This window comes from Mytilus galloprovincialis, chromosome 1 (assembly GCF_965363235.1).
Source record: "Mytilus galloprovincialis chromosome 1, xbMytGall1.hap1.1, whole genome shotgun sequence".
Classification (NCBI taxonomy): Eukaryota; Metazoa; Mollusca; class Bivalvia; order Mytilida; family Mytilidae; genus Mytilus; species Mytilus galloprovincialis.
Genome location: NC_134838.1, coordinates 119,921,640 through 119,942,081, shown reverse-complemented (window position 1 = coordinate 119,942,081; position 20,442 = coordinate 119,921,640). Strand labels below are relative to the sequence as shown.

The following is a 20,442-nucleotide window of genomic DNA, read 5'->3' as shown; positions in this document are numbered from 1 at the left end:
TACTTATGCTTTATGCTGGATTTATTCAAATGTTGTTCTTATTACACCACACATAAAACTATTACTGAATAGAGCACACTGTGATGTTGTGTCTTTAGCATACATGTCAATTTGACATTCATTTATCATTTATAATCAAAATTAACAAAAAACACCCAGTATTGACCCTTGAAGCACTCCAAAAACAGAGTTAGTCCTTTAAACATAAACGATTTATGTTCTTAAAGAAAGACGAGATTCAAACCAACAAAGTGAAACATCATTTGAGATCTTGTAACATCTTGAAGTTTTTGACAGGACATATTATGATCTACCATATCAAAATCTTCTTTAGATTTGTGTGGAGTGTACATATCGATGTCACAATCAATAGAAATAACGTTTTGCAATTGAAGAGTTATCACATTATGTTTTAAAAGGACCCCATTGCCTCTTTTCAAGAACAACCAAAGTTTTCCCTTTAGAGATCAATATTGTATTTTTTTTAACTAAATCTCGTTAAGAATATTTATGAAATATTTCTGACTGAACATTAAATGCAAACGAAAAAGATTTGTTGTTCAATTTGCCATGATGAAACTGTCACATCAATATTAAAGAAAGCTTATTTTTGTCCATTTATTCGTGTATTTTCTTGTTTGAGCGAAGTTTATTTGTGTGTCATCTTTAGAAGTGACCGTTTGATTTATCACACAAGTTTGTAGGTCTTTCCTTTGTTGTTTTACAATGAATTCATAATTACAATACGTATCAAAAGGGAGTATGTGTTTTATTAAACAACTTTTCGGGTCTCGTAATTGTGTAATTGTCAATGTTTGTTGTAGTCAATATATCAATATTTATATGACCTTATCCGTCAGTTACATGCAAAATAAATTACAAACTACAACTATTACTATAATGTACTCAAACACAAAAGTTTGACAGATTTCACCTTAAACAATATTAACCTACTGACCGAAATATATAAAAACAAAACATATATATTGTCAATAAAGTTCAAAGGTTACTAAACTTTTCATCTTTTTTATTAAAAGATATGAATGCAACTACTTATATTTGTTTAGACATTTCCATAAACTTTTAAACTTACACTTCAGTGTTTCTGTTGTTTCCCTCGGTTTTAGTCTGTAAACCGGATTTGTTTTTATCTCAAAATCGATTGATGACTTTCGAACAGCGGTAACCTAATGTTGCCTTTATTTAAGCCCAATAGTCACCTCTTCTGTGTTGACATAAATTATCATTGATAATATGTTCATTTTTCTCTTGATTTATTGTTATTTTGTTTGTTAATCCGAAACACTACTGCTCTTCTTTCCCAGATAAAGATTCAATAAGCCATATTTAAAATCCGAGATAAGTTCACGGGGCTTATAATTTGCTACGCCAGACGACCAAGTTTTCTTAATAAGACTATCCAGTGGGACTCGAATCATTATCATTGGCTGTCCGATCAAAAACGAAATGGAAAAGCATTGGAAACCTAAAATTCCGAAGAGATACGACTAAGACTTTCTTTGCCTAACGGTACAAAAATTTATGCTTCGGATATTTTTGACAGTGTATTAACTGTAAAGAAAATGAACATATTATCTATGGTAATTATTGTCGACACAAAAGTGCTGAATACTAGGCTGATTATACCATCGAGATCGCCATTTACGCTTTTTAATAGACTACTGGACTGAGAGCATAGACGAGTTCAGACTACTTGGCTGATTATACCATCGAGATCGCCATTTACGCTTTTTAAAAGACTACTGGACTGAGATCGGCATAGACGAGTTCGGACTACTTGGCTGATTATACCATCGAGATCGCCATTGACACTTTTTAAAAGACTACTATGCTGAGATCGGCATAGACGAGTACAGACTACTCGGCTGATTATACCATCGAGATCGCCATTGCCGATTTTTAAAAGACCACTAGGCTGAGATCGGCATAGACGAGTTCAGACTACTCGGCTGATTATACCATCGAGATCGCCATTGAAGATTTTTAAAAGACTTCTAGACTGAGATCGGCATAGACGAGTTCAGACGACTGGACTGATTAAACCACCTAGATCGGTTAAGACGAATTCAGATGACTGGACTGATTAAACCACCTAGATCGGCATAGACGAATTCAGACGACTGGACTGATTAAACCACCTAGATCGGTTAAGACGAATTCAGACGACTGGACTGATTAAACCACCTAGATCGGCATAGACGAATTCAGACGACTGGACTGATTAAACCACCCAGATCGGCTAAGACGAATTCAGACGACTGGACTGATTAAACCACCTAGATCGGCTAAGACGAATTCAGACGACTGGGCCGAATAAACCACCTTTATCGGCTAAGACGAATTCAGACTAATGGGATGATTATACCAGCAAGATCTTTTCGAATTTATAAGCCAGGATCACGATAAATATAAGGAAACAACGTTGTTAGATGATAAATGTAAACCTCAATAACCATAAATTGGGTTCAAAGTGTGTCATGGGATTATTATATTAGCTTGTAACTTCTTGAGTTAAACACTTTAGAATTACAATGAAATGAATGAGATTGCGAGAGTGAATTAGAACTCAGATGCGTTTAAGCAATTTTATTATTCAACATGAGCGCAGTAAAGTATGTAGAGAGTGGAATAATGTAAACCAAAGTTTTCTGTCGAGAGAACAAATTAACTTAAAGGTACATAACAGAATGATCGACCACTAGTATAACATTATACATTTATTTCCCGTGCCTGAGGGAGATATGAAGATTTGTTCACCAAAGAATAATCATATTTCACGAGGGTGAAGATTTGTTCACCAAAGAATAATCATATTTCACGAGGGCTCTCCCTCGTGAAATATGATTATTCTTGGGTGAACAAATCTTCATATCTCCAGAGGCCAAGGGAAATGAATGTTTTATTCCACTGCCTAAGCTTTGTATACTATCTGAACTTCAAATATTAGTTTGCATACCGGAATTATTACTAAACACAACATACATATTGATAAACAGTACGGATAAACATTAATTGTTTAATTAGTCTTTTTGTTTTAATGTCTGAAATACGATAATGATATTTGCTAAAAGTATTTAGAAAATAAGAAGTTCAAGACGTTATGTACATAAACCGCGCTTAACGTCGCACGATTTAGTCCCGACATTTCAGAGGGGAATATGATACTCAGAAGTGAATATGAAGTTTTGTTCGTCGTCACGTGTGAAAGTTTCCACCAATCAAATTTTGATTTCGATGTCAAAATCAACATGCAGTGGAATAATATAATACTAGTATCAGTTAAAGATGGACGGGCATAAACATGTGTGACATTTAATATCATTGGTAACTTTGGTTATTGTTTTCGTTAGTCTATGTCATTTCAGTCCAGATTTATTTAATCCTGACCAGATCACACTATAACTTTCTTATGGAACGGTCTGCTCAGTAAAATCTCCAACAGAAAATAACATTATTAGTTGTGATAAAATTTATGTTTGAGCATTGTTTTATAATTAAAATAAAAATGATATGTTTGAGGGAAAAACTGAATGGAAGTCAAGTTTAAAGCATCAATGAGCAGACAAACAAACTTTGAGTTCTTTAAACTTTTAGCATCTCTTGGTAAAAGATGGGGTTTTCAACACGACAAAGCCAGTTTTAGACTTGATTCATCTTTTGTCCGTTTATTGGTCGTTTTCGCATACAGAATGTATGGCAACATCAATTATTAAAAACCATGTTAGGCCCACATCTATGTAGCATGTAATTGAATTTTACAATTTTCACTAAATAGGGTAAAATATTATTTCACAATAATGCTGGATTCCGGATGTACTTTTAGCCGGTTTAAATGATTCATACCTGTAATTAAATAAAGGTTTTCTATCTATACGCATTACTAAGCGGGTTGAAATTTTAGAACGTAGATCTTCGTTTTTGAATGATGTCAGCGTAAATGTTAATGCTTGTAATATTGGTATTATAAAATTGACCTATCTGGTGTAGGTTAATAGTGGTAGGATTTTTTCAGAAATAATTTCTGAATAACTAAACGTATGAGCATTTAATGATTCAGCGATGTTATTATTTATTATATATTGAACTTACTTAGTGAATACTCTGTTAAAACAGATACCTACACAGACATTTTGTCTCTTTAAAAAAGATGATTTTGAAATTGTAGCATGTGTAGATAGTATCTCACCACACATCTGCATTTCATAAGAAAAATTACAATACAAAGGGTAAATGATCATAATCAATTCTGTAATTGCGTTCAATATTTTTGGTTGGGCTCGTGTTGCTTAGTCTTTAGTTTGCTATGTTGTGTCATGTGTACTATTATTTGTCTGTTTGTCATTTTTAGCCATGGCGTTGTCAGTTTAATTTCGATCTATGAGTTTGACTGTCCCTCTGGTATCGTTCGCCCCTCTTTTAACTAATAATCACTTTTACAACTATTATTTTTTGAACATTTTAGCAAGTCATTTGATCAAAAACATTGAACTAAACTATAGCTATTTTAAATTCAAAACTGTTTTTCAATTATTACAGAAGAGTTTTTTTTTTTTGGCAATTTCAATACAACCGAAAAATATACACATTTGGTATACCATAAAAAGATTAAAACAACACTTTAAAATTTCATGCGTCCGTATGGCTTTCCTGAACTGCTTTGATAAAGTCTCGCGTTTGATTTTGTCAATTCTGATGCACTATTCCTTTTTTTGCATTCTCCTTGGACTTCAGATATTTTTTTTATACTTTTTTTTATTTAATAGTCTTAAATTTCTTACAAAGCGAATTAAAAAATAAAATACTGACGCATGAGTTCTCGCGCGAATTGTTTTTAGAAAACATATATTGAAATGTCAAATAACCTACATTGGACGCAAATTGAAATCTGGTACCTGCGTTTAGATGCAATTAGCTTTGCTATTGGTTGTCTTTTAAATGATGCCAACGTGATAGAAATAATGCTGCATGCGGCATTTTCAATTTGATAAAATTGTTGGAAATGTGTAATGTGTACTAGGTTTTACTCGTTCAATATTTGAATGAACAGATACTAAACCCGCAATTCTCCTGTGATCAGGAAAAGTTTTCAATCTTTCACTTTATTAATTCAAACTACTAATATAGTCCTTACGTCCTAATACCTTATCTCCAAAAAAAATGAGGCTTGGTTTGTGAAATGTTGTATTTACAAAGCGCAACATCAAATGATTGGATACAAACAGTGATATTCCTGACTTGGTACAAGCATTTTCTTATGTAGAAAATGGTGGATTAAACATAATTTTATAGCTAGGTAAACCTCTCACTTGTATGGAAGTCACATAAAATTCCATTATATTGACAACGATAGTTGAACAACACAAACAGACATAATAGGTTAACGACACAACATGCACAAAATTGAATTACATGTTATAACCAACTGTGATCTTTTATTCATTGATAGCTTCTCAGTTGTCAATTGCATTTCAGTCGAAAATTCTGAATGGGTAAAACACAAACTCGTCTGCGTTTTCTTTATGGAAAGTAGTTTCAAAGTTTTGCTTTTTGCTTAGAGAAAAAAACATGACTACTGACAGAATTTATAGTGAACCAAAATGTTATATTGTTAAGAAAAACAATATTTCTGAGAACACAAAAAAATAATTTAAAGGTGATGAATCATTATGTATAGGTCAGTGCTTTCAGTGGACATGCAAACAAACTTTGAGTTCATTTATCTTTTTAACATCCCGACAAGAACCGTTGGTCAACAAGACAGACCCAGTTTCTAGACTTGATTCACCTTTTTATTAATTCAATGTTCGTGTTCACATACACAAGGTGTAGCAAAATCAATGACAACACAGCATGATTTGCTTCTGTAAAATTGCATGTACCGCTGCATAATCAAAATTGGGTTTAAAACAACTTTAATTAAATAATAAGAAAAAAAAACCAGTTGCACAATAATGCAGGAACACGGATGTACTTCTAACTATAATTTTCCGTTTTAAATGATTCATGCCTGTGATTAAAAATGTGTTTTCCAACTATTCACTACAGCACGTGTCAAGGCTTCGTACGTATATATATATTAAGTTGAAGTATGCCCGTGTTAACTGTGCTCATATCATTGGCATTACAAAATTGTCCTATTTTGTAAAAGTGTGTTACTTGAGAGGATATTCGCAGAAATAATCGCAGAATAACTAAAGGTATGGAAATTTCTTGATATGGTATGGTGTTATGTCCAATTGACTATATTACACCACGCGTCCGTTAGGAAGCGAAAAGTTCAAATACCCTCTTACTAACAATGTTCTTTATTATAATTTATTAAACTGACCAAAATAAGTGTTACAACAAGCACATACACTGACCCTTTTGGTGGTCACTTTTACTAAGAAGATTTTGCATTTTCAGCATGTACGTAGTATGACCCCCCTCTTTTGTATTTTATTAGCAAAACCAAGAACACAATTAGTAAATGTTTGATAGTGAGTGTAACTATATATAAGTATTTCATTAGGAATCAGTGTTACAACGGGTTCTAAATCTTGCTTTATTGTGACAAACTCAGTTTAATAAAAAAAAAATAAAAAATTAATGAAATCAATCTAATTGAAATTTTGATATTTACTTTTTTACTATGATGACGAATTAGTTAATTGCAAATTTCAATACATAAGCAAAATAGGTACTCGTTGGGTATTAAATATTTGTTTACGGTACACCCAGGGAACAACTACTATAATGCTGTATCTCATTCTTTCATGGTCTTGCTAGGAATGTCTCAATATAAGACGAGATCTGGTATGATTGTCAATGAAACGTATATCTCTTGTAGAGAGTTATCTCATTGGCAATCATACCACATCTTTTTTTTATAGCTAGAAAGTTCTATGACAGATATTTAAGATCATTTGATAATCAAACAAAAGTTAGGCGAAAAATACCAAAGGGGCAGTCAAATTTATATGTCAAAAATTAACTAACAACGCCATAGCAAAAAAAAAAAGGAAAACGATAAAAAGACCAACAACAATATAATTAGCACAACATGAGAACTAGTTGTATATCATCTGTCTTATGCAACTGTCTTGCGAAAAATCTTAAACTTACAAGTCGATATTAAACATGTAAAATTACTTATGGATTAGATTAACATTTAAAAGAGTTCTATGAATGTTTTCACTAACATGAACTTCATATGTTGATGTCGTATCAAGGACAAAGACGAAATGACTATATGTATATTGCTTTTATTACCACCAAACATCATTGCCATTTTGGGATAGTGTTTAGCAACACAACATTAAAACGGACTGCCAAAATCATTTTCATCAGGCTTGACGCATTATATCTATATCATAACCATTTGAAGTCTCACCAAAAAATTGAAAAGCATTGAAACCCTAAAACTACGAACTCTGCAAAATACGTCTTAGGCTAAAAGTACTTGACTCCGAGGAAAATTCATAACGGAAAGTCCCTAATCAAATGGTAAAATCAAAAGATCAAAAACAGCAAACGTGTGGACAACAACAAAGTTTATGACATGTCATTTTTAACAAAATTATTCTACTCCCAGTTTTGTGAAATAGGAAAATAGTTATAACACATAGATTAGATATACGAATGCCTTTTTAGTAGTTTTTTTCCATTCGCACGAACAGAAAAGACTTGCTGCAAAGTTTATCTGAGATCGATCTGGCTATTATTTCTACGTCCTTTTGGGTTATATAGCACCTCCCCTGTTCAGACATACAGAATATGTTGGGCTCAATATTTTATGTAGACTTCCTACCAGCTAATAACCTTGACAGGCGTGTTAAAGCAAAACGTAAGAATAAACTGGATTTTCTCCTGAAATCGAAATGAAACACACAAACCGACTGACAGAAAAAACAAAGCCACAAAATACTTAACTCACAGTTACTGAAATCGAGATAATTACATCTCCGTATAGCATTATTTCAGTACCCTGTAAATGGAGTATAAACAATATTTACTGCTTTTGTCGTTATCACGATGCTCGTGATACAACGTTGTTCTGTTAAATACCAAGTTATTGCACCACTGGATCCCAGTGATGAAGTTAAAGTCATCCATTAGTACGGAAAATTAAATAAAAAATACAAAAGGGACAGTCAAATTTATATGTCAACAATTAACTAACAACGCCATAGCAAAAAAAAGGAAAACGATTAGAAGATCAACAACAATATACTTAACACAACATGAGAACCATGTGATGAATGATGAATTTTTATAATGATAGAGCATTGCTCTGAGTTAACCTCTGTTGATGTAATTTATCACACAAGTTCCAAAAATTGATTCAACCTCATTTAAGAAATTACTGCCGTTCGAAAGTGTAAAACCCACTAGTTTTCTGCAGTAAACAATTGGCTTGATGTTTCTCTATTTTGAAAAATTAAATGAAGCATAAAAAGTCCTTCGGACCCCTTCCAGAGATGGACATCTAGTTTGAAAATGTTTGCATAGCAGACAACTAGGGTCTGTACTTCCTATATTAAACATGATGATGTTCTTTCACTAAATAATTCAAAATTTGGTGACTATGTTGAAAGCATCTATCCCATCGAACTAGAGATAAAGGATACTACAGATACATTTAAGTCGGCCTCATATCTTGACTTACATCTAGAAATTGACAATGAGGGTCGGTTGAAAACAAAACTTTACGACAAAAGAGATGATTTCAGCTTTCCAATTGTGAACTTTCCATTTCTAAGTAGCAACATTCCAACAGCACCTGCATACGGGGTATATATCTCCCAATTGATACGATATTCCCGTGCTTGCATTTCCTATCGTGATTTTATTGATAGAGGGTTGCTGCTCACAAGGAAGCTATTAAACCAAGAGTTCCAAATGGTGTGTAACTTACCTGTAAATTCAATTAGGAGAAAATATAAATCGGCGCAAATGAAAAAATGAAATCGGCGCAAATGAATGAATGAACATTTTCAAAATCGGTCATTACGACCAAATTGAAATGCAATACATTTCGTATTCTACAGGTACACTTCAGGAAGAGATCACCTTTATTTGTATTTTAATTTTTTTATATCTATTATGTGATCTACACAATATTGAGATATCTTATCAAATATTCAACATTAAACATATGTCAGACAATCTTTAGATATTTATTCAAATAAAGAGCATAAAGCTTATGTAACACAATATTTAGATATCTAACCAAATAATAAACATAAAACACATATAACACAATATTAAGATATCTAATCGAATAATTAATATAAAACACATTACACAATATTGATATTCTAATCAAATATTTAACATTAAACATAAGTGAGACAATATGTAGATATTAATTCAAACAAATAGCATAAACATATGAAACACAACAGTTATATATTTAATTTAATAGTTAACATAAAACATAATTACCACAATAGTTAGATATTTCTATAGATTATATTAAATAGACAACATAATTCCTGGTGTTAGGATTAAATTTATCAAGTGAAGACAATCGCTCGATGAAGAGAAAGAATCCTCATTTTACATAAAAATGATTTCTAGGGGACATAAACATCCATAGTTATCCTTGCAATAGGAGGGATTTTAGCAATATTTTTTTCAAAATTCAACTTTCTATGTTACAGGCTGACAATGTTCGAATTATTGGCAGGATTCGTGTGTATGCTCGGCATCATATTCATAACATCAGGTAATTTTGAATTATTCAGGAAAATAAAACAATGATACAAACGAACAAAACGAACAAACCGCAGCTACAGGAGGGTTATTGGAAATATTAACATATTTATATATCAAGAACGAATTGATCAACCAGTAGTACCGTATAGTAGATTATTATCGCGTCGTGTTTGATTGTATGGCAATAACGATATTCTCTCGCAATTTGATTATCTAAATTACGTTTGGAGAAATTTCTTATCAAATTTTAAATGCTCTTATTGCAACCAATCATTCTGGTTGTTCGTGTTCAGGCTTCAATTTGGTCTTTGGATAATTTGTTTGTCATTTTGTTGGTATCTATGATGAGTTTATTTACGCTGAAAAACTGAATATGTCAAATAAACCTAAAATTATTGTTATTGATAAGTCTAAGTAGTATTCAATATTAACGTCACATGTTACACTAGTAACATGAAATGTTAAATTTTGGATAAGTAAATGTAGTATTCAATAGTATCGTCACATGTTAGATTTTGGATAAGTCAAAGTAGATTACAATAGTAACGTCACATGTTAGATAAAAGATTTTTGAAAATATTTTGGCCTCGACTATGATTAAAAAACATTTATTTCGATTTGCACCTCTGGTGCAATACTGTTAGTTAGTGTTGAATGTTATATTTGCACGTTAATAATTATGCTGATGTTGGAAAAGTGAATCAGTGCTACCTATGACTGTTTTTTTCTATAATAGTCATCCGCTATCTGCGAGTTAGAATACGTATACATCTCGGTTTTTTAAGTCGTTATCGAATTTCAAGCTGATCAGATCCATCTGATTATCGTGCTACATTGAATTCAAAGTCATTGGCTAGTATTATATAAATTTTGTTCAGATTAGCTATAGGAAGTAAATAAAGGAAACAGTAGTAAATCGATGTTCGAAATTCATAAATCGATTTAGATAAAAACAAATCCGGGCTACAAACTAAAACTGAGGGAAACACATCAAACATAAGAGGAGAACTACGACACAACAGAAACACAACACTAAGAAGTACCACACACAGACACAAACTATATTATAACAATGGCCAATTTCCTGACTTGGTACAGGACATTTAAAAAAAAAAAGGTGGATTGAACCAGGTTTTGTTGCTAGCCAAACCTCCCGATTTTGTGGCAATGTTAAATATAATTAAAACGACAAGATTTCATGACAGGACTACAATAATAACAAATGGGAGAACATATTGGACAGATAAACACACAAACAATAGCTATCAAAAGGTACCAGGTTTATAATTTAATACGCCAAACGCGTATTTGTCTACACCAGACTTATTAATGACGCTCGGATCAAAAATACAAAACAAGTTCAAAGTGGAAGAGCATTGAGGCCAAAAGTTCCAAAAAGTTGTGCCTAATACGGCTAAGGTTATCTGCCTGGGATAAGAACATCCTTAGTATTTAGAATAATTATATATTTTTGCAAACAGTATATTTATAAAAATGACTATATAATAGACATACATGATAACACCGAAGTGGTGACTAACTACAGACTAAAACCATATACATAAAACAATCTAAACCAGCACATAAAAAATCACAGCCGAGTTAGCCTAAATATGCAGTTTTGAAAAAGAAAAGTACTTTAACAATTTTTTAAAGGTGAAGAATACATTCCCTGTTGAATACTTCTCTTTCGATTTTTTCAGCTAATGCTGTCGGACGACCAACAATAGTAGCTGATAATTTACCAGTAGTGCAAAGACAAGGCCAGATAGCGTATCTGAATTGTGCTGTCACAAATGTTAGGTTACCAGCACAGGTATATCAAATGCAAAATATATTACATATAATCCCTTATGAAAAGAAGAAGTTTGTTGATACCTAACCATAAGGTGGAAGATACCGGTAACTTGCAGTAGTCTTTTCGCCAAAATACCTGAAAATTGTTCACCAGTGTTTTGTCGCTTGCAGCGACCTCGCGACAAAAAAATATAAAGTTTGCCGAAAGCTCTCACTAAATTATATCAATGGTAAAAAACTAATTATCAAATGCGCCAAAAGGCGCAATCAAGGACCGATCGAGCAAGGGCTATAGCCAGTCCAGGTCGTTAAAAACACTCATTTGTTGTTGTTTGCCGAAAGCTCGATCTCTTAGCTTTCTTAAAATTGAAAGAACTGTATAATCAGGCTAAACAGCAGGCCCAAAGTTTGTTGAAACTTCACTGCAAACTTTATAGCATGCCTTTACTATTATATGTAGCTTATTTCCTATACTAAGCATGCTCCATCCACTAAAACAGACTTCCTGCTTCTTTTAATTTGAAATAGGTGGTGAGTTATAATGTTGGTTTCTTATGTCAAAAGTAAATGGATGTTATTTATTATAAATGTCTGAGCTATATATGATTCAATAAGCTTCTACAACAGGTCATACATATTCATTGATCATCTCTCTGTTAGTCATTTAAGACATATTTTTGCATGCAAATTTATTTAGAAATGTGAATTGATTAGCTACTAATATATTATTTTTACAAAATTTAAGTGAAAAAAACCGCCATTATTGAAAATACCAATTGTGTTACTCCCGTTCTGGTTTTAGGTTTAGCTAGCTATAAAACCTTTGTACATAATAATGTTTTGCAGGAATTGTCTGCTTATCTGCAATTTTATATATGCAAAAAAGGACCATATGTTAAAAAAATATTATTCTTTACATTGGATTAGTATTTTAAATAATGTTATGCTTAATTTGTATAAAAAGTGAAACTGTTGTCATGCCCTAATCCCAGTTTCTTTATAATTCATCACTATATAAACATTTTTTTTTCTTCTTGATTTTTATTCATATGAATCTGTTTAGAAATTAATCAGCTAATTCAGAATTCTTCATCGAGTTAATTGATAGATATACATAAATTTATATTTAGTTTTTTCGTTTTGTTTGTTGGTCAAAATTCATACTTCTCTCTTTCGCATTTATTTTTCTGCAAATTGTTTTATTTATATCGAGAAGTCATATTTATCATACAATGTTTCCTTTCAACAGATATAACTTCTGTAAAATTTAGAAGCAAACTTTAAACAATTGAGTAATTCTTTTAAATAACAAAACCTATACACGTGTTAGTTCATAGTCATTAATGTAATACGGTGTATATCACTTTTAAATCCTATTCAATCAACGCCATTTCAGTTTGTTTTTTTTTCATTAGTTTTAATTTGTTTGCGATATGAAACCTTTTTACCTGCATTGCGAAATTTAACAGAAGTGACGTGTGAATCTAGTATTAACGATTGCAAACAGATCGGATATGAAAGATTAGCTCTCAATAACATATATTCACATCCAAGAAATCCTTAAAAAATCATGCATTTATACTAGTCCTTAGCTACAAACCTTGGAAATTAACGTTTATAAATGCATGTGTTCCTGCTAAGAATAGATAATGATAGACATGCAACTTCCGTTTTTGGAAACAATACGATGACACAGATATGTTAAGCATACATCAATGAAACAACTAAACAACACATTGCGTTCATAAGAGGTAATAATGCATGTTCAATTTATTATAAGATGTATGCAAATGGTGGCCACTCGACGATTTTAAAAACATTGAATGCTATTTTTTAGCATGACTAGGCGATAATGTTCATTTTAATTTCAATGAATAGCAAAATGGGAAATATACTAGTTTCTATTTGGAAGTATATAGTTTCACTCTTTCTAAAAATATTATAAAATCACACTCTTCCTGTATTGTAATAGCACAATGTTGACTGCTGTATTATTGACATTCGTACATATTATGTCTGTTTGTTTTGTTCACGTATCGTTTTCAATATGATGGAATTTGATGCAACTGTCATACAAGTAGGAGGTTTAGCTGGCTATAACATCAGGTTCAATCCACCATTTTCTACATAAGAAAATGCCTGTATCAAGTCAGGAATATGACAGTTGTTATTCCTTCATTAGATGTGTTTGAGCTTTCGATTTTGCCATTTGATTAGGGACTTTCCATTGTTAATTTTCCTCAGATTTTACTTTTTTTCTTTAACAATATATCTAATTTTAAAGGTACAATGGATTAAACGAACCACACCAACTGGGGACCCTTTGCATATTTCTTCGGACGAAACAATTCGAGTTGGTTTTGTTGTCGGAGGTAGCAGAAAATATGAAGTGATGAAATACAAATACGACAACCGTGAAATATATCAACTGATCATACAGTCAGTTACAGAGACAGACGCAGGAAATTATACATGTCAAATTTATCTGCCTTATGATAATTATAAAGAATGGCCACAAAAGATAATGGATTTAATTGTGTTTAGTAAGTGATTTCTAGTGCCCGAACAATTTTTAAAGCAAATTTGTGTATATAGATATTAGATATTAAGGGGACCAGAATTAAGCATGAAGGTAGCCTTTCCCAGACGCACAATAACTAGCGCTGTTTAGACTTATATGTATGATTGCCAATGAGACATTTATCTAACAAAGACCGAATAAAGTGGGAGCATCATCTATTGATAGGAGTACGGTTTAACCAAGGAGTTGGGTCCATTCCAAATAGTAACTATTAAAGAGATCGACAAGATAAAATTATTAAACAATTCAAACAAAGAAACCAACGATCTGTTTTGTTTTTGTTTTTGATTTTTTTTTTCTAATTGCTTCATCAAATAAACAAAAAAACAAATATTACAGACAGTTACCAACAACAATTTGGATAAAAGACATGCCCATTACCAATCCAGGCAAATTTTACACATATTTCGATCAAGCATTTAATTCTGTTAATTAAATGCCATATATATTAAATACTATTTTCTATTTTGCTGTAATATTTTTGTTGATTTCCTATTAGTTTATTTCCGACTGAAGTGCCTCAGATCTAATAAAATGAAGCAACATGTTAAGAAATGTCAAAAAAGTGCTTTTCTATATTCACCTTTTATCAGGTTCGTCAAAAGCCGAATATTTGAAAGCCAAAACCCAAACAGAGCTATATAACAACAATACAACGCTAAAATATAGCTCTATCCGTCAAAGGTCAACCTTGAATGAGGGAGTTGAATCCTTATTTTCTTTATAAATTTATAAACGGAAAATTTTATAAAGGTTTGCTATAAATAATGGCAGTATCGAAGTACTGTCTACTGAGCAAATGATACACCAATTTAGGTCAAAATTGTCTAATGAAGACGTTCATCCTAATCAGGTGTCGTAGCCTTGTAATTTTGTGTAACTTATAAAGAGGAGTACTTCAACAATATGCTTATTCTAACTTGGGACAGCAACATGCTAAAGGTAAATCATGTTTGATTAATTTGGATGATACTTTTCCATTGATATAAAATTAGACCTTTAAGCATTTCATATATAGTATAAAAAGGGTTATCCAAATTGATGAAATTATAACCAAAACAAAATATAACAACTAGGATTTCAGGTTTGGTATTTTGTTCCCCGTACATAGCACCAAATGAAATGTGCATCTAGTTTTAACAACTATTCTGTATGGATATTGATAATAAATTATATTGTAAAATAATGAAAACGAAAAGTGACATGCCAACCATGTACAACATTGTTAGTAGATAAAATGAATCATAGCAGCCTAGTAACTTAATCATGCAATCAAAAAAGAAAATAGTATAAAATTCATCTTTCATGTTACTTCTTCTGATGTGTTCCTGGAATAACCCTTTGTATTGCTATATTAGTTTATTTATCATGTCATCACATCAGATAGAAAAAAAGACATTTGTGAAAAGTTCACAAATTAATTCTCAAATATACATGCATGTGCGTCGTAGGTGGATTTGTACAGAAACTAAAAATGAAAACACAGAATTTTAAATCTTTGGTTTCAATCATGAATGTTTGTGCGTGGTGTTGTGGACTGTTGGGAGTGCGCTGTGTGGCCTAAAACCACCGTCTTCAGCACTTGTCGATTTAAAAAATAAAAAATAACAAATTAAATTGAAAAATTGTTGAATTCATTCTTAATATAAAACTTTGTTTTACAGCTCCTCCTACTTTCAAACCTGACAATCCCGCCGAAATACAAGCCCACTCGGGGCACAATATCACACTGGTGTGTGAGGCTAATGGGTATCCTCTACCAAATATAACTTGGAAAAGAAACGACAGAGGACCACTGCCTAATGGTGAATTCCAGGAAAGGGTAAGTATGGGGATTGCTTTTATTGTTTTTTTGGATATCAACACACTAACTTCACGCTTTGTATGAACAGATAGTGTACCGTAAAAGCATATACTTTGCAAAATAAATAGTAAGTTGAGAAAGGTACCAATTGTAATACACCAGAGGCGCCTTTTTCGACACTTAAAGAAAGGAAAAAGATACCAAAAAGAGGGGCGAAAGATACTAGATGGACAATCGAAAATAAACTCGCAATGCCATGGCAAAATTGAAGACGAACAATGATATACAAATCACAACAAAGAAAACTTAGGACTAAACAACATGAACCCCACAAAAAAGAAGTTAATCTTAGGTGGTCCAGAAAGATAAAAAGATAATGCTCCACTTGTGTCAACCGTTATAGTACAAACACAGTGACAAATCTAGTTCGGTCAACAAAGACTTGATCTAAAAAGAAATATTATACCCCTGAACTTCTATAATGAATACACTTTGTTGTAGGGTAGTATATACACAATATACGGAATCAGTGTTACCGATTGTGGGAAGTTTATGTGCACAGCTGATAACGAGGTTAAGCCACCAGCATCCTTCACAGTACAACTCGATGTCACATTTGTTCCTGTCTGTATCGCTGTTCAGGATGTAGTCGGTCAGGGACAAAACCAGAGATTTAATGCGAAATTAGAGTGCTTAGTAGCTGGTAAGATAACAATTTGAAATCAGGCAAATTGTGTTTCTGTTCGCTACATGAAATTTAAGTTTTTCCATATATTTTTTTTAAATGCATTACAATCAATCGTAATACAAGACTAGTGCCTTCTATGATAAACACTTAGGAAAAATAACATTTAGAGGGATGAACAAAACTACTGAGTAGAAAGTTGTGTGAGAAATATTTCACTAACACCTGCTTAGGAATATTCAGTGTAGGAGTGTTATCAAATTACATCTATTAGGTTTACTTTTGATTTGTTTTCTTATATATTATAAAGCAAAACAGATAAATGTAGGTTTTTCCCAAATATAAGAGTATAAAAATACAATGAAGCCATTAAATGGTTAAACATATATTCCATCATTATAAATAGCTGTCTGAAATACTAACTGGTATTTTTTTAAAGACGAATACGATGATTGATTTTGGCAAACCTTTGACATACTTGGCAATCTTTTATTTCAATGCAGCGTTTGTGGTATATTGTTAACACTTTATTTCACATTTAAAATTGCGTTATTTAATTTTTTTTCTAATTATGATGCATTATTGCTACCTTTAAACTTACTGGTTTGTTTTATTTTTGTACAAAATGTTGCCAATTAAATCAATATTTTAAGAATACGAATTAATAATAAAAAAAATTAAATACTTTTTTTCATATTAAGCTAATCCTAGAGCAGAGGTTTCATGGTACAAGAAAAATAGAGCAACAAAAGAAAGGGAACAGATTCATGGCGGTGACAAATACAACCTTGATGAACAGTATTCAAACTACTCAAAACCGTTTGAGAGATGGTACACTCTGGCAATAAAAACTGTACAACGAAATGATTATGGAGATTACTATTGTACAGCAAGGAATGAATATGGAGAAAGTCAAGCAAAAGTTACACTTTTTAGTAGTTTTGGTTGACATTCAATTATGAGTGGTCCTACTTCAGTCTTTGTCTTGTTTATGACATCCTTGTTACTCTGAAATTGATGATTATTTTATTTATCTTTTGCATTAGTTTGGGCTCATTCAGTATCAAAAATTAACTTGTAAATTTGATTTTGTCACAATCTCAAGGAAAATATAACTAATGCAGTTTTTTTTAAAGATTAATTTTAAAATGACATGTATTCAATCACTTTCAAAGTGCAAAGTAGTGCCTTAACCTGCTATGGTGTCGCACTTTTTGTTCCATGTTGAAGGCCTGACTGTTACTTTAAATTCATATTATATTATGTATTCTAATTGCTTACACATGTTATGGAAAGTAAAGTAAGAAACTATCAGCATCAATAATATTTCGTGTCTGCAAAACAATATTGTTGATATTCTTGTGTTAAAACCATAAGTAAAACCGTTATTTCTTAGCTCTAGGTTTTATTTCAGTCGTGTAATGTTTTCGTTTCATGAATAAATTCCCCCTGTTTAGTTTTGTCAATGTTAGAAATACTTTTGTAGCTACGACTTTTGAATTCTATACTTTTTTGTTTTAGAAACTATGAATTGCCAATGGCCGAACTGACCATCTCCTGAAGCTTAGAAAAAATCTCATCATCTATTTGTAGTGTCTATGTAAACATTTGAATTAAAATGTTGTATACTGCTTTATTATTCAAAAGAAACTTTCAACAAGGGTTCTATAGTGATCACATTGCCCTAAGCTTTCACTGGATTCAACTACCCAAATATTTCACCTATTGACAAAGATACAGCTATACGTAGCAACTATTTTGTTTAAAATATAGTTAGAACGAAATTCATAACAGTGTGGACGACAGTAAAACGTTTATTAGTAATTGTACTGAAAAGTTTACCTTTAACTTGTTTGTCGTGGGCGATGATTTTATGCTCACTCAGTCTGTCTGAGGCCTTCAAGTGGGGATTTAAATAATCATTTGTTACAAATTCTGATACATAAAATGAAACTTTCTTTTCACAAATCATTTAAGGAATTTATTTTAAATAATTGTTATACCATCACTTACAACAGTTTCACTTTTAAGAATATTAATGTCCAGAGCTGATATCAATAAATAATAATAAAAAAAAAAGTTTATTCATGGTAAAAAAAACCAAAAAAACTTTTAAGTTAATAGGGACCCGCGTTATTTCAGAAAATATCTTATTGATTAAGAGAACAAAAACTTCTACGTTGTGATCATTTAAGAGTGGCCTTGTATTTATTCAATGCTAACCATGTGGGCTTTTTTTTTATATACCATAAATCGATTCGTTCATTCAGATATTTGTCAGTTTGCCTTGGCTCTTCAAGTCCAACACACAACTACTCACGAAATTGGTATTTTTCTTACAAAAATTACATCCATGTGATGTATTCTTTTCATGGAGAATGAATGTTGCACCTTATTTTATTTGTTATCGTGTTTTTTTGTGTGTATCATTGACGTATAAGACAACCTGAATCTTCTTTATTCAAATTTAAAACATACGAGATGGCAATTATGACACAAAATAACTAAATTAAACTTACAGCAGAAGAAAGATAATGAACATCGCTTTTATAGTCTTCTGAATATCGAAGACGCGTGGTCTTTTTAAAAATGATGTAAATTTATAAAGGAAACAACAAACAAAATAGTTCGAATATTTATATTGGAAAAAGTAACGGTGTGTAAATCATAACAATTATTTTATTTCAATGAAAATCAAACTGTTGAATTTTTCCCGCTGCGAGCAAATTTTTAATTTTGGTCGCATTTTGAAAATCAATAAATCTTGTATTCTTGTTGGAAACTGCACTGTGTAGTTTATACCCGTTTTTTTTCAATGCATGGGTAGGCATTATATTCGTGATTATTTTTGCCCGAGCGATATCGAAAAACTATTATAAAAAGTGTCCTAGTTCAGTGAAAATGTACGTCATACTTATTTCCTAAACAAATAAATAAACAAACATTAATTAACATACAACACTACCAAAGGCCAGAGACTCCTTACTTGTATGATTTTGTAAAAAAATGCATCTTTTTAAAACAGTCGAAAACAAAATTGTCTGTCCAATGGAAAAGTCGAAGCCCAAAAAAGATGAACAGTGCATTATAGAAACATAGAAGCTGGTTGCAAAAGTTGACGACAAGATCTATTTTATAACTTGAGTATGGCCTAATACTATTAACCTGAAATAAATATATTTATAGCAATTCCCTTGATACGAAAGATCTACATGTTGCCTTGGGCTTTTTTTTTTTTTTTGCTCTTTGGTTGGGTTTTTGTCTCAATGACAATTCAATTTTCATTCTTATCATAGATATAACTGCATGTTAAAATAAGAATATGAAGTGTGATAGACAATCAGACACATTCTTTCCAGGGACCAACAGGCGTTATCAAGCTATAGGTCCCCGTATGGCCTTCGACCATTAGCAAAATACACACTTTATAGAATGAAAGCTCCAAGAGGTCTTGGGATGAAAAAAACAAACATAAAAGATGAGCGAGAAAAAAAAAATAGGGATACTGCATGGAAATTGGAAAATGGTCCGCAACATCAATTTAGTCAACTCACTTAGTTGAAATTAAAGACCTGGCGAATTTTAGCCTTTTGCAATGGATGTGATGTATGTTTAAAAAAAAAATCATGGTTTGTTTGGACATTTTTATAAATCAAGTCTTGTTTTTAAATTATTTGCAAGTAAGTTTTAAGTCATGAACAAATAATCACTCACAGAAAGACGTCAAATCCATCAACAAAAGAAAAAAATTAAACGCATATATCATGACCATAAGGGTATACTAATATGGTCCAACCATACACGTATGGTCCAAATACTCATAAGGTCCGGAACATATTTTATTTGCGATCACAA

General features: G+C 31.8%; 2 protein-coding genes across 2 annotated transcripts in view; one reads left to right on the top strand and one right to left on the bottom strand.

Annotated features, from left to right (window-relative positions):
- The window catches only part of LOC143054984 (cysteine-rich secretory protein LCCL domain-containing 2-like), a 65,410-nt gene that overhangs the window by 16,684 nt on the left and 28,284 nt on the right, over positions 1 to 20,442 (bottom strand). The gene's annotated exons all lie outside the window — the stretch shown is intronic.
- Positions 6,108 to 20,108, top strand: LOC143054948 (lachesin-like). The gene is made up of 7 exons (XM_076228045.1): positions 6,108 to 6,218; positions 9,666 to 9,730; positions 11,424 to 11,536; positions 13,802 to 14,060; positions 15,763 to 15,920; positions 16,404 to 16,605; positions 17,289 to 20,108. Exons 2-7 carry the CDS (start codon positions 9,673 to 9,675, stop codon positions 17,534 to 17,536), a joined length of 1,038 nt encoding a protein of 345 aa, XP_076084160.1. The 5' UTR covers positions 6,108 to 6,218; positions 9,666 to 9,672; the 3' UTR covers positions 17,537 to 20,108.